Source organism: Pistacia vera, unplaced genomic scaffold (assembly GCF_008641045.1).
Source record: "Pistacia vera cultivar Batoury unplaced genomic scaffold, PisVer_v2 Contig605, whole genome shotgun sequence".
NCBI lineage: Eukaryota > Viridiplantae > Streptophyta > Magnoliopsida > Sapindales > Anacardiaceae > Pistacia > Pistacia vera.
Window position 1 is genome coordinate 182,549 of NW_022196452.1, and position 15,399 is coordinate 197,947.

A 15,399-nucleotide genomic window follows, 5' to 3' on the forward strand; every position below is an offset into this window, starting at 1 on the left:
CTTATCCACAAACTTTTAAAATATCATTTTTTACTACTCAAATTTATATTTCGTTTCTGACTCCAGAATCGTTGTGACTTCATATCACCACATTTATCTTCCTCAATCATCACTCATCAAAATCTTTCAAACACTATTTCCGTCGACCTCACCAATCGTCGGCAATCAAATAATTAGGGTTTGAGTCACTGTCCCTTCCAAGTCAAATTTCAATCAATTCTAACCACCAAAATCCAACTTTCCACCACTAAAAGACTTATCGACCTCTCATCTTTAAAAGTCCCAACAGCTTGAATCGAGTTTCTCTCTGTTCGTTGCCGAAACATAAATTTGGATAATAAAATGATATTTTAGAAGTTAAAGGTAGAAAAATGTTATTAAGCTATTATTTAGGTAGGAAGCAGTCGTTAACTCTTATTAATTTCGGAGTACTCATTAATTCATTAAAAATAAATTAATAAAACACTTCTTCAAGATATCTATTAAATAAATATTTCATATATTATTTTAATTTATTTCAATCAAACTCTTAATTGATAAAAATATTAACCGTTAATTTATTATTAGTTAATATTAATCAACGATTAATATTTTATTATGTCATTTAATACACAAATTCGATGCACAATCTCTATGGCACTTTCATTTTCATTTAGAAAATGATCTTCCGGTACATGATGAAAGGATTTGTACACGAACTCACGAAGGGTCCCGATTCCATTAGTAAGCGCCGTCGTTTTACTACTCCACAAATAAATTCAAAAAATAGCCCCGTCTAGTCCGCTTGCCGCCTTCTCCTCACAACAAGCTCTCTCTCTCTCTCTCTCTCTCTCTCTATGACATCACCGATCCCCTTCTCAATCGACGACAAAGACCTAGACGATGCCGCATTATGGGCCGTAATTGACTCAGCCGCAGCTTCACACTCCTCCTCCTCCTCCAAATCTCGCAAACCTCTCGCCATTAAATACCCTAACTACCAATCCCCACCCACCCCGATCTCCCACGCTTCTCCACCTCCAAACCCTAAAAACCACCACCACCACCACCACCACTACCACAACCGCAGGCAACAGTACTCCCCGAACTCTGATCATCACCGACATGGAGAGATCGTTGATGCAAATATTCGGCGGCAGAAGATGGCGAGAACGTGCGCGTCGGAAGTGAGCGAGAGTAGTCCTTTGATTGTGGTGCACCGAACCCCGCCGAGTCCGCCTCTGTATTCGTCTCCAGAGACATATTTATCGCCGGGAATTAGGTCGAAAAATGAGGTGCAGGAGCATGATGTTGTGAAGCACAGCTTGTCTGGGATGTTTCCTTCTGTTTCTCTATTTAAAGAGTACCAGAACACAGCTATGGCGGTATTTGTTTATTTATTTATTGTTATTTGATTTCAATTTAGTATTGTTGCTGCATTTAATTGTTATTATCTTAATTTCATAAATTCATTCTTTCATTTGGCACGTAAGGTTCTTGATAGAAGTCGGTGAATGGTTTTGATTTAGGGGATTCAGTGATGACCTTTACTGAGGTTTGGGGAAAGTGTTAATGAGATTCATAAGTTTTTAAATTGCAAGGGGATCACCCTCAAGGACAAGACTATTAATTAACAAAGTCAAGTCAAATTAGAGGTATATAAACATAATTTAAGATGAAATTTTCTTGTTAATTATTGGCTTTGAGAGAAGGTTCCCTTACAATCCAATAACTCTTGGGTGTAATGGACGCCTTCTCTAAACCTTAGAGGAGGTCATTGTTAATATTACTTGATTTTTATGTTGATTATTTGAGTCAATAAAATTATGAGCAAAGGTACTGGACTGGATACTGTCATGAGTTTTACCGTAATATTATAGCTGTATCAAGCTTGAGAAATTTAAGTTCATAGATTATATTTTGCGATACTGGAATATTACTTTTGGTTTAATTGGTGTTTTAATCAGATGTCGGTTTTGTCTTATCCAATGAACAGATTTTGGAGAAATCAGATTATACTATGATTTCGGGGAACCCTTTCATTAAAAAGTCAGGTAAATAATTAGTGGTTTTTCTTATGTCTGTTTGAACTGGCATGCGATGATGGATGTAATATATGGTTTGTATGTTTTATAGGTTGGAGGAAGATATCATTTTACTTCAATCTCTCCTATGAAATCAAAGACAAGACTATTGAATTTGATGAAAGCCGTAATGTTCTGCGTGCTGAATTTATCGTTCGGGCATGCATGCAGTAAGTTCTCTTGGCAGTTTTATAAACAAGTTATAACTCAGAATAACATTTTGGCACTAATTTGTTACGGTTTTATTTAAATTATTATTTTGCATTGCTTTTTGGTGATACTAGGGGTGGTAGGTTCTCAGATGGATGGGGCTCGTGTGATCGGCGTGAGAAGAGATTTTTAAAACCAAACCATGATATCCCTAGTACAGCAGAAACCAGGGCTAAAAATAAAGCATGCCAGGTAGATATTCTCCCCACATGTTCATTCCAAGATTTGCTACTAGTGTCTGACTGATATTCACAATTGCTTATTGATTCCATGGTCACCTTTCTACATGTTTGATGTTAGGCTGAGCCTAACTTTCTTGCTCAATTTAGCTATTCACTTATTACACATTGGCTGAACAAAGTGAGGCAAATCCAGGGTTAGCTAAAATTATTTTCTGTCTTCTCAAAATGGTTATAGTGGTGGTTCTATCCCATTACGTAGTTGACAACAAAAAGTGTGGAGCTTGCTCTATGACCTTCACTTGCACTGTCTCATTTACAATCCTCAATCTTGCTTATTTTGATTCCAACTTCTTTTGTTTGCACCTACACTTTATATCGATAAATTTGTATGAGATTTGTGGTGCCCCTGGAATAGCCATTGGTAGCATAAAAAATAATATTTGCTTAGAACCGACATTTTCTGATATTAGTAAAGCTTACTTTCTGTTACTGAACAAGAAAATCTACATTTTCTCGTTTACAGGATCTGCTTGGACTTGGAGAGTACCGACCTGGTGTGAACCAAATTCAGAAATAAATATTCTTTCACCGCCTCGAATCAGCAATTCTGTTAACTAAATTTTCAGTTAATTACGTTGATAAGAAATTATCATACTTTGTGGCACTAACATAAACCTGATAACAGTAGAAACACAAGAATTCATGCCTCCTGTAATGTTTGAAGCCATTCATGTATTTCACAACCATTGTTGTAATGCAGTAATTGTATGTAGTTATCTATACTCTCTCTCATTTGAATGTTCTGATGTTTGTGTGACTAAAGTTCAATGTTGCTTCCTTTCATTTTGATACAAAACTCCAGCACAGGAAGGATCATTTTCTCAAGTGTTGAAGTGGTGGGGACTAGTGTTCTTCATCGTCGTTCAGTAGTTCGAAAATTGAAGACATCCTGGCCTGGAGTGGCTGGAGCTTGGACTAATCAAAACAGGGAGATCAGAGTTTGTTTGTGGACCAAAAGAAAAGGTGGCCCTCGAAATACAGGAAGATACAGTTTATGTACACCCAAGCAAAGCAGATCCTTCCCCTTTCCATTTTTATGTTTCTTTTAACGGTCTCTCTTCCTTTGGGACCTTTACTATCAAAATAACTAGTTCGCTGTGAGGACAAACCAACCCCTGTGCCTTTTACAGAAATGGCTTCAAAGTCCCTAATGCCAAAATCATTTTTGCACCAGAATTTGGAGTTAATCACATTTACGCCCTTGGTGAGGTTCACTTTTGTCAAAGGCCTGCAATTTAACGAACGTTAACTACTGGGATATACCTTCTTATTGTAACAGATGTTAAAAAGAAATAAACAATTAAGAGGTGGAACCGTGGATGTGACATTATCGTATTTTACACATGCATTGGGAGTTAACTATTGGGAATTTGGGATTCATATACCCTTTTATTGTAACTGACGTTAAGGGACAGGACACATGCATTACATGTGTTTGGTAGGTAGGATGGGGTCTTGAGGTTAATTTTTTTTTTTTTAACGGTAGGATGTGCTGATATCAATTTACGCATATTTCAATTAATCTATCGAAACTTTAAAATTATTGATTGGGTGAAAGCTTTAAACCCCTATTAGTAATCAAAGAGGAATTTAAACTCATAACTTTTTGAGTAATACACTCAAAAGTCTCCATCAAACCACTCAACCATTTAAAAGTAATTCAAGTTAAAAGATGATGTAAACTATCGTTTAACTTTAAGGAAGAAAAATCCCGATATTAAACATTAGGATAGATCAATACTTTCTATTCCAAAATTTATGATCCAAACAAGCTTAGAAAAGTTTAGTGATTATTGCAAGAATTTGTTAAATATATTTTTTTTAGATTATTATTTTTTTTTAAAACAAAACTTCTATTAGAATCTGTTTGAACACATTGAAAATGTGTGAAATTTGGAGCGGACAAATTTCAATATTTAAGAATTAGGTGGCATAAGTATTCACACGAGGATGTTTTGGTCATATTAGGAAAAGTGTAGGCTGTAACCTTCATATTTCCTTTCTCTCTCTGCCCGGTGCAAAAAATAATTCCATTTCCACTCCTTCCTTCAGTCTATTGAACCAGGGAAGCCCAAATTGAACAAACGGTAATACGTCGTTTTCACTTTCACTTTCTCTCTCTGCTTTATATTTTCAGCGTTTCTTGCGCCAATTACAGTGCCGCTGAGCGGCATGTGAGAGGAGCAGACTGTGAAAAAAGCTATGGTATATTGCAGTTCTTTTTGTTTAGAATAGAGCTCGAAATGATGATGAAATTGACACTGCTTTACCCACTGTAGCCTCGCTGGAGTTTTCTTTCTACATCAAACATTTACATTCAGTAATTCTCCAAATTCTTGGAGCTGAGGACTCATCATTCATGGCTCAACAACAACAGGTTTCCATTTTCTTTTTAATTTCTCTTTTGCTTTTCTTAAAGGTTTATGACTGTGACACTGAACCCATTTTGTTCAATTTTGACAGCAGGAAGATGGTTGGCCTCTTGGCCTTAGACCACTGAACTCAAGAGTTGGGTTTGTAAGAAACCGCAATATCTCCGGATCAGTTTCTTTCAGTACTTTGCTCTCTGGTTCTCCCAGTTCCCTCACAGATTCTTCTTCAGATCCTGAAACTGAGGTCACTTCTTCTTCCTTTTTTAACTTACCTGTATTGAAGTCTTTAACTATGATTATGATGAGTGCCTTCAACTCATTTCTGTTTCTTTAAGCTGTCTACAGTTACTTCCAAAACGTTTTGGAAAGTGTACCGGATCTTAATGAATTTCTGTGTTTCTTCACAATAATGTCCTGTACCTAACATTTCTCTTTGTTTTTGTTTTCGTTTTCCTAGTCCATTTCATACAACAGCAAAAGCAAATTAAAACCCACTTTACTCTTTCCACGTGGTCCTTTATGATGGTGTTTATTGCTCTGTTGTTTGCTTCCACTCCTCCTTGTAGAGAATTAAAATATGAAATGTGGTTCTTCTTCTCATTCTCATACTCAATGATGTTCCATAAAATGACAACAAAAGGAAGATGCCCAAAAGATCTTGGATCCCCCGCTTGTTGATGTATTTATAAAAGTTGTATGTCAGGCGGTCTGGCCTGCTAGAAAACTCAGGGTCCCAGAACATGGGCTTACAGATCACTCAAACTGTCATACAGAAATTTTTAAGTTGTTTTTTTTGTTCCCATTTATCTTTAATCAGTCTCCCAATTGTGCATTAACTGAATTACATTACAACATTTGTGAAATCTTTTTGTGCTTGATTTCATTTCAGTCCACTGGTTCTTTCTTCCATGAGAAGAGCATTACGCTTGGGAGCCTCATTGGTGTTTCTAACATTCTGGAGCTCTCGCGAAGATCGGTGAGAAGAAGAGCAACAGAAAGCTTAAGAGACCAGAAGAACTACAAATCCAAAACTTGGTTGTTTTCACTCTGCTCAAAGCTAACCACTGATGCTGTGAACACAAACAACACTCCATCTCTTGGTCACTTTCTTGAAGCAGAAAGGAGAGCTGCCAGCAATTTTAGAAGGAATCAGAACGTACCCATCTATGAATCTAATGATTTCTCATCAGTTTCAAATCCAAATTCTCTATTTGCCGATGGCCAAATCGCAACTCATTCAAATGCTTCATAAGGTGCAGACAGTGAGACAGGATCCAACAGAGAACTATTGGAACATGGAAATGGATCTAGAGTTCCTTTCATGTATGCGAGGACAACTCATTGAATGATGATTTCTCATTGAACTTGCTCTTTTTCAACTCCTGAGAGTTCTTTCTTGTTTGTTTTTATACTTGGCTTATTTTACCAAAAGTTTAAGGTTGTCTTTGAAAATTCCGGGTGGTTTTCTTTCCCACTCTTTCACATTTTAATTGACTCTCTAGGTTTCTTTCACTTAAACTCACCTTGCTAAATCAGTGAAGTCATCCTTAATGAACTTAATGCCTTGTCTCAAAGCAGACAATTCACTTCAATAATTAGACGACATCACAGCATACAAACTTGTCTGCAATTTCAAAAGAAAAATTTTAATTCCAAACGTCCCAACTTTTGTTAGGACATTAAGGATAGATAAGTAGGACTATGATTTCCTACAGTTTTGTTCCAAAGAAAAAGTAAAGAATTTTACAAGGATTCAGTAGCTATTGAACAATCGGAATCGGCTTTATCCCTATATCAAAATTTAGAATTGAGCAGGGAAAGCCAGAAACTCTACTGCTTCTCCAATTTCAAGAGAAGCAGATTACACTGATAATAGGACTGTCAACCAAAAACGGCTTGCTGGACCTTTCTTCTCGCTCATGTCTCATATGCTCCATGAATTTGAAAAATTGTACCCAAATGAGAGTATTTCAAAGCGATTTGAGTAATGATGCACTTCAACTTTATTAACTTACAAGGCAAGAAAGAGGATCCACAGCTGCCATCTGTAAAAACTTATCGGTTGCTTCATTGCATTCAGCTGCAACTTTTCCTGAATTTCGACCACCTATTTTAACAAATGAGCCCATGGTTGATAAACCCTTGAAGCTGCTGCTGCCTTCACCAGAATTCCTGGACTTCTTAGATCTCCTTGGTTTGGAGGGACTAACTTCCACCTCCGTAGCATTGTTGATAATCTGGACAACAACTAGGTTTGCAATGCTGCATCTACAGAAAGGGCAAGTGGGGGCCTCAGGAACAGCCGTTGTAAGGTCAGGTTTCTTGTGGCAACACAGAGCTAGAGTGCAATGAGCACACATTTGATGGCCACATGTTCTGATCTCAATTGAGCATACACGTTCAAAGCAGATGCAGCATAGCTCAACATCACTGACCTGTTTGAGAAAAATTAACAAGTAAATAGGAAAGAAAAAGCACAGCTGCATACGAATATGTTTGATACCAAAGAAAAATTCTGGAGGCACAAAAGAATTTCTAGTGCTAGAAATCTTTAAATAGCATTCAAGTAACATATTGACGCACAATTTCGAAGTCACATTTTATCTGAAACAAAGAGAGCACTTACCTTGGTTGGAAACCTCATATTATAAATTATATCCCTGAGCACAATTTATACTTCAGGATATAAAGAGTTCAAATGAATAATTTAAGTTTAAGACATATCACCTCAGAGGCATGGTCATCGGCCTCAACATCAGAAGGTGAAGGCGATGGAGGTGAGTGGGTTGTCTTGTTCAAATTGGCTTTCTCCCTCTCTTCGTTTCTTTGCATCAAGGCCTTTTCTAGTAGTGCTTTTGCCTCTGGGTTTAGATCAGTCATGAATCTTAATTGCAAGGGCCAGACAAGAGGCTCAGCAGATGAAGGATTCAGCAAGGCTGCACAAGCTTGATGTTTGTACTTCAATGCAATTACATATGGTATTCTCCTGCAAAATCCATTATTACTATTATTATTTGTTTATTTATTTATTTTTTCAAATCAATGGAAGACTTTCAAGGGGTTTTTAAAATGATATCATCACACTAAGAAAAGCACTGAAAATTTTAGAAATTAATAATAAAGACCATTAAGGTAAAGATTTACATAGGCCCTGTTTAGTTCTAAAAAAGACTAAAATCAGGCAAAGATCAGCTTTGATGAGAATTTGCAAGTATTAATCAAATTTATGTCTATGTTCTTCATGTATACAATGGTTGAAGTACTCTAGAATAAGTTCTTGTATATTATATATAAGTGGCCATGTAATTTTGCATTCGATTTTTAGTTCCTCAATTCAGCTCTTTCAAAATGATCTTTCAGAAAAAATAGATGTGCAAACTTTCTCAAGAATCAAGATACAAAACTAGCATGGCAAAGGTATTTCACTTTGGCCAATCTTAAATTATTTAAAAAAGTCATATCTGGTTGTAAAACCAAAAGGGGGCTTTTTATTTCTTGCTGATGATCATGAGACTCACCCTAATGCATCTGGCTGAAGCCTATCCGCACCCCAAGCTAGCAATTCCCGTATACACTCCAAAGAACCACCCTGAGCAGCGAAATGAAGAGGTGTACTCCCTGGGTAGCTGTATATATATAACTCTAATCCATTTTAATGAACCAGTCACTAAACAAAATAAACTAGATGTCAAGAATGATAAGTAAAATTACCCATTTCCACCAGTTGAAGCACAAACAAGAGCCCCATTGTCTAAGAGGTTATGAACACATGCTGACCACCCATGGCGTGCTGCCAAATGAAGTGGGGTTGTGCCGCTTTCGTCTCTTATGTTTACAAATCTTGCAAATCCCCTGCCAATGCCATCCAATTCTATCATGAAATGATCACATCGAAATGCAAACTCACACAGATGAAAAGTAAGAGAGAGAGACCAAGAATTGGCTATTGGACTGGTTCGGCCTGCAGTAAGAATGGCTTGCAGGCAATCTGAATGCCCATAGTATGCAGCATAGTGTAAGCAAGTTCTTCCGTGAAGAGAATCAAATTTCAGAATCTAATAAAATTATAAACATAACCAGTTATGAACTAAAGAGTACTAAACGGTGAAGCGAAATAATATACACAACTGATTAACAAGAAAGCTTACAAATGCTCCACTTTCAATGAGCTTCTTCACACAAGATGCTTTCCCATGCATTGCAGCCACCATTAATGGGGTCTAAATAAATCAATCACCAATATAAATATTCAAAGCACAGACGAAAGATACAATGAGAGAGACTTGAAAGCATTACCAGACAGAATGCAAATTGAAGATTTGATAAAAACTTAAGGAAACAAGAAATATTGCCTGTTTATAGCGATTTAAGACATCTGGATTGGTATATAAAAAGAACCGATCCAAGAGCATAGAAAGAACCTATCCTTGATCAAAATCCACAAAATCCCATCAATATTTTCTTAATAAAAAACAGAAAGAAACCAAAGAAAATACCAATCAAAATCCATCGAATATAAACCAAACCCACCTCGATCTGCCCATAAGCAGCTGCCAAATGCAGTGCAGATTGTCTCCCATAACCATTGGTGATCTGCAAAACAGTTGAGTCAGTCTCCACCATAGCCTCAATCAACTGCAGGTCCCCATCCTCCAAAGCACTGAACAATGCATGTTCATGGCCTTTTCTGCAACTCATTCTCTGACCCATCGCTTGTCTTCCACCTCTATCTGAAATCAGTAAATGTGAACAGCCCAGAGACCATATCACGCGCCACCAACTACAGTGGCGGCTTATAAGTGGTGGCAATGAGTCAAAGACTGATTCTTTTTAATGCTAAAGGCCATCTATTTAAGTGTGTATTAAAGTTGTCTCGGAGTCTGGTCCCGCCCACCGAGATTTCGGGTAATAATAATCAAATTCTTTCGTCCAATTTAGATTCTTTACAAGTAATTTGATATTTCTAAATTCACGTAAACTTTCGGTCTTAGGAACTTGATTACCAACTTTTTCTTCCTCGTTCACTGCAAAAAAAATGAATAAAGAAAAATAAACCCTTTTCCCCCTCTTTGTGGGACAACAACTCCGATTCCTTAGATTTTCACCACATTTGTTACCACTCAAAGCCATCAACTCAATTCTCTTCTTTTCCCATTTCCTTCTTTGGTCAATTAATTACAGCTCTAAAGTGAAAGCAGATAAAAACACACAGTCTGAATGCACACAGTTTTGATAAGAGAATGTTATGGTCTCATCCTGACAAGAGGCATGGGACGATGGAACAGTTTGACATTATTTGTATAAATATTTGTGGTAGGAAAATATTTACACCATCAGATAATGTGCTTGACGTCCCCAATTTCTTTATTTTTGAAGATAATATTGATGATATTTTTGTTCAGGAGATTCTGGGAACTTATCTTGAATAGTGAGCTGTTGTCTCAAGTACATGTAGACAACACAATCAATCCATGCTTTGTGTTTTGTAGTGACTTACAGAAGTGGAGTTTTACTAGTGCTCCCAGCAATTTTATTTTTCTTTTTTCATGAATTTTAGCAATTCATGTTGGCTTTACACTTTTGTCAAAAAGATTTGCAGTAGATGTCATTAAACAATTTTTGGGTCTACCAATAAGAGTATAACTGTATCCCAAGAGTTTTAGAAACGTATAAGTTCAGTAATTCACAGGCTTGTGAAGCACATAATAATGATGTTGTGATCACCTGACAAGAGCGCAATTTGAGATTTTTTTTTTTTTTTTTTTTAGAGTGTTTGAACCAGTTTATACGCATTTCAACTAATCATTTTTTGTCTTAGAACTGTTGGCGTGCACCTCAACTAATTATTTGAGCCTAGGAATTGTCGTTCGGGTAAAAGTCCCAGTGACCACTCCTATTAATACTTGGAGAGACTTAAACTCAAAAACTCATATAACCTCATTTTACTCTTTTACCATCAGACCATTCAGTGGTGGTTAGTGCTATTTAATCTCATCTCTTCCAAAATCCACAAAAACCATGAGCTTTGGGTTATAAATTGACTGTAAAAAGCTAATGTATGGCACACCCTTTCTTTGCTTTCACTTAGATTTCACATATTTTATGTGATAGTTGTTTAAAATTCAATTTAATCCATCCTAAATTAAAGAGGGTATTGGAATATAATTAATTTGATATAATTGAGAAGGTCCTCGTAATTCTTTGAAATAAAATATGACTCAAGCCCTTTAAAGATCGTTGTTCGCAAACTTTTTGAAAATGCTGTCTTTATTTAAATACTTTTTTGGTTTATTCCGATATCAAATTGAAATATTGAATCAAAATTTGATTTCAAACTTGTGAAAATCCGGGTGTATTTGTTTTATTATTTTGAGTAGTATTTTTGAAATATTATTGATAGGTAGAGTTGGGTGATTATTACGAGGTAGAATTTAAAAATTAACAAAAAAACCCTATAAGTTTGCTAATTTAACTTAACACCCCAATATATAATTTTTTTGGTAAAATGACAAAAACACCTCCACCACACACAGTTGCCAGATTCTGGCCACCACTACTAGGATCTGACATTACGGCTCATGATCGACTAGATCTGGCCGGTCGTGTGTCGAGATGGCATTTTCCAGCCAGATCCATGGTGGATCTAGCTGGAAAAGGCCAGATCTATGGTCAGATCTGGTCATGTTTGGTCGTCAACGATGGCCAAAGATATGGCTGTCGTTGATGGTCAACAACGACTATGTCTTGGCCGTCGTTGAAGACTAGCTACAGGCAAAGATTTGACAATCCATGGCCATACATCTGGCCTTTTCCGGCTAGATCTACAGTGGGTCTGGTCGGTAAATGATACATCAGCGCACTACCGGCCAGATCCAGCCGGTAGTGCGCCATTATACCAGATTCCGGCCATCTTTGAACGGTGGTGGCCGAAATCTGGCAAATGTGGGTGGGTGGGGGTGTTTTTGTCAATTTCTAAACTTTTTTCAAAGGCTGTTTAGTTAAATTAATAAACTTAGGGGGTTTACAATAGTTGAATAAAATATAATAGTATTTTCAGAATAGGGAAACAAACGTGTATTTTGGAAATAGTATCAATAGGATAGGGAAAAATAATTAAACAAATGGACCCTAAGTCTAATCTCAATTTTCTCTGACTAAAAAGCCCAACATGACCTGTGGTTTTACTCTTTAGATAATCTAGTCTATCGGGCTTCTCTAAAGAGTAAAGACCCAATAATATCATGGCCCATTCGTTAGAATATTCATGCCTTGTTGCCTCTCAACTTATAGATGATGTTAAAAAACACTCATAAAAAGTAAAAACGCAAAGCAAGGGTTTGTACGCATTGAAACATTACCCCTTCATTCCTCGATGGCTGGCCGCTCAGTCAGCTGCAGAAATTTACGCCTAAGGTACTTTCAAATCTAATTTTACATTAATTTTCCCGCTTTACTTTTCACTTTCAAAAGCTTCCTAGCCCCTAAACATGATTTTTCTGCAAAGGTTCCTATAGTAGAGAGTGATAGTGATCAGTGAATAATTGTTGCATGTCAATAGTGTGGTGAAGAATATGATGTTCTGCGAAGGTGATGGCTCCTTCTGTTCTATTTTGATCAGAGAGGAGGTTTTAAAGAAGAAGAGTAAAGTTTCTTATTCAGCTCAAGTGAAAAATCGAGTACTATACAAAATTTATTCCATTCAGTTAACTATAGTTAATTGGTTAACTATAGTTCAGTCAACTAACTAATTACTCTAACAAACTAACTAATTCAGTCAACTAACTAACTAATTACACTTTAACTACTTCAACAGCAATAGTAACAATACAACTATATACAAAAACTGAATAATCCAACACCCCCCTCAAGTTGGTGGGTGATGAATGTTCCTAACTTGGATAGTAAATGTCGATCAATAGGGCTAGAAAAAGCCTTAGTAAACATATTCGCAGGTTGTTCATGAGTAGAAACATGAGTAGGAACAATCAACCCTTCTTTAATCTTGGTACGCACAATGTGGTAGTCAATATTAATATGCTTCGTACGCTCATGAAATATCGGATTGGAAGCAATATGAATGGCAGATTTATTATCATAGCAGAGTGTAATTGGTAGTTGAAGTGGAAGAGCTAGGTCATTCAAGAGCTGTGTCAACCAAATAATTTCACAAACAGCGGTGGCCATAGCTCGATATTCTGCTTCAGAAGAGGACCGAGAAACAGTAGCCTGCCTTTTTGATTTCCATGACAATGAGGAACTTCCAAAAAAAATACAGAATCCAGTAATAGATTTACAAGTCATAAGGCAGGAAGCCCAATCCGAATCACAAAAGGCTTGTAACTGAAGTATACCATAAGCAGGAAAGAATAAGCCCAAACCAAGAGACTGTTTGACATACTTTACAACCTTTAGAGCAGCCTAAAGATGAGACTCCTTAGGCTAATGCATAAACTAACTGAGAAGATTCACTGTAAAACTAAGGCCAAGTCTGGTCAAACATAAATAAAGCAACTTACCAATGAGCTTTTGGTATATTGATGGATTTGGCAAGACAGAACCCTGTAGACCAGGAAATTGCTCATCATATGTTGCAGTAGTGAATTTGAGATTTGGATCAAGTGGAGCCAAAGAAGGTTTGGCAGCAGCCAGTCTTGACTCAGCAATTAACTCCAAAGCATATTTCCTTTGACATAAGCTAATCCCCTTGGAAGATCTTGCAACCTCAAATCCTAAAAAATATCTAAGAGCACCCAAATCTTTCAACTTAAAATGGGAATGCAGTAGATCTTTAGTAGCTTGGATAAGTGAAGAATCACTACCAGTAAGGACTAAATCATCAACATAAATGAGTAAAATGACAATATGACCAGTAACCTTCTTAAAGAAGAAGGAATAATCTGATGGTGATTGTTGAAATCCTCATTTCATTAAGGTAGTAGTGAGCTTGGTATTCCAAGCTGTAGAGGCTTGCTTCAAGACATACAAAGACTTGTGTAGCCTACAAACCAAAGAGTTATCATGTTGTTTAGGAAATCCTTGAGGTAGGTGCATGTATATTTCCTCTTGTAGATCTCCTTGAAGAAATGCATTGTCAACATCCATGTGATAAAGTGGCCAATTTTTCATGGAAGCAATAGCCAACACAAGCCTAACAGTAACAATCTTAACCACAAGAGAAAAAGTCTCCTCATAGTCAATCCTAGCTTGTTGTGTAAAGCCCTTGGCAACTAGTCTTGGCTTATACCTTTCTAGAGTGTCATCTGCCTTATACTTCAATTTATATACCAATTTACAACCGATTGGTACTTTTCCAGGAGGCAGGGGAACTAAGGACCAAGTCCCATTTCTTTCCAAGGCCTGAATTTCCTGTTGCATTGCAGCAATCCATTGGGAATATTTGGATGCTTCAGTGAAGGAAGTAGGTTTTGTAAGAGCTGAAATACTAGATAGGCATTAGTATAGGATATGGAGTGGCAACTATCAAATTGGATTGAGGTAAAGTTGGACAAACAAAATATGTGGTTCAAATAGGTGGTCTAGTTGTCCTACTAGATCTTCTAAGTCGAGCAGATGAATTAGTGACAGAATCATTATGTGAAGGTAATACATCAGGATGGGATGATGACAAAAACTTTGTTGGTTCTGTGTCTTGCAGGATACTTGCATTATCAGGATAGGTATTTAAAATAGGATGAGAATTATCAAAATCTTGTGCCATAAAGGAATCCAAGAAAATAGGTTTGTTAGAAGGATGCCAAGTGAAAGGAAAGATGTGCTCATGGAAGACTACATCTCTATTAATGCATATGGATTTAGTGTGTAAATCATATAAGATATAGCCTTTTTTTGGGGGAAAATAACCAAGGAAAACACAAGGTATGGATCTTGGAGCAAACTTATCATGAAGAATCAAATTGGTAGCACATGCCAAGCAGCCAAAGACCCTTAAATGATTCAATTTAGGTGCAGTTCCATAAAAATTTTCATATGGTGACAAACCATCTAAGACTTTTGTAGGTAACCTATTAATGATGTACACGGCAGCCTTGACAACATAACCCCACAAATAACTTGGGATACTAGACTGAAATTTAAAAGCTCTAGCTATGTTTAGTATTTGTCTATGCTTTATCTCTACCACTCCATTATGTTGTGGAGTGTATACGCATGTACTTTGGTGTATAATTCCTAAACTAGCCGACAACTCTTGACATTGATGATTAAAGAATTCTAACCCATTGTCAGTCCTTATACATTTAGGTGTTTGGCTAAATGCAATAACTGAAAAACATGTAAGGAACTTGTATCACTTGATGCAAAGGGCAGCCTAGTTTGTTTAGCTAAGGGGCAAACATCACGGTGGAAATCATGTTGTTAAGGTAAAGTATTATATATCCTTTTGAGAACTGAAAGTGGTGCATGTCCTAATCTTTTGTGCCAAAGGACAATATCTTTAATATGCAAGACAGTAGATAAAGCTGATGACAAATAGGGGTTCTTTATTAAAGAAGC

General features: G+C 36.7%; 3 protein-coding genes across 5 annotated transcripts; 2 read left to right on the top strand and 1 right to left on the bottom strand.

Annotated features, from left to right (window-relative positions):
- Nucleotides 1–818: 818 nt before the first annotated feature.
- Nucleotides 819–3,551, top strand: LOC116110538. 2 transcript variants are annotated; one of them, XR_004124923.1, is made up of 6 exons: nt 819–1,364; nt 1,976–2,033; nt 2,116–2,233; nt 2,348–2,465; nt 2,979–3,220; nt 3,318–3,551. XR_004124923.1 is itself a non-coding variant. In XM_031396744.1 (5 exons), exons 1-5 carry the CDS (start codon nt 837–839, stop codon nt 3,030–3,032), a joined length of 876 nt encoding a protein of 291 aa, XP_031252604.1. In that variant the 5' UTR covers nt 819–836; the 3' UTR covers nt 3,033–3,311. The 2 variants fall into 2 exon arrangements, 1 of the variants encoding a protein (XP_031252604.1); XM_031396744.1 differs by lacking the exon at nt 3,318–3,551 and having other exon boundaries at nt 2,979–3,311.
- Nucleotides 3,552–4,493: 942 nt separating this feature from the next.
- LOC116110541 (uncharacterized protein At3g17950-like) lies at nt 4,494–6,201 on the top strand. Of its 2 annotated transcripts, none has more exons than XM_031396748.1 (4): nt 4,494–4,602; nt 4,795–4,892; nt 4,979–5,131; nt 5,777–6,201. In XM_031396748.1, exons 2-4 carry the CDS (start codon nt 4,875–4,877, stop codon nt 6,137–6,139), a joined length of 534 nt encoding a protein of 177 aa, XP_031252608.1. In that variant the 5' UTR covers nt 4,494–4,602; nt 4,795–4,874; the 3' UTR covers nt 6,140–6,201. The 2 variants fall into 2 exon arrangements, with proteins under 2 accessions (XP_031252608.1, XP_031252607.1); XM_031396747.1 differs by lacking the exon at nt 4,494–4,602 and adding an exon at nt 4,609–4,720.
- A 226-nt stretch (nt 6,202–6,427) lies between these two features.
- Nucleotides 6,428–10,080, bottom strand: LOC116110525 (putative E3 ubiquitin-protein ligase XBAT31). The gene is made up of 8 exons (XM_031396729.1): nt 9,418–10,080; nt 9,240–9,308; nt 9,036–9,107; nt 8,821–8,942; nt 8,599–8,739; nt 8,406–8,513; nt 7,615–7,873; nt 6,428–7,322 (listed from the first exon to the last, which is right to left on the bottom strand). The coding sequence occupies exons 1-8, from the start codon at nt 9,595–9,597 to the stop codon at nt 6,894–6,896; spliced, it is 1,380 nt and encodes a 459-aa protein (XP_031252589.1). The 5' UTR covers nt 9,598–10,080; the 3' UTR covers nt 6,428–6,893.
- Between the last annotated feature and the right edge of the window lie 5,319 nt (nt 10,081–15,399).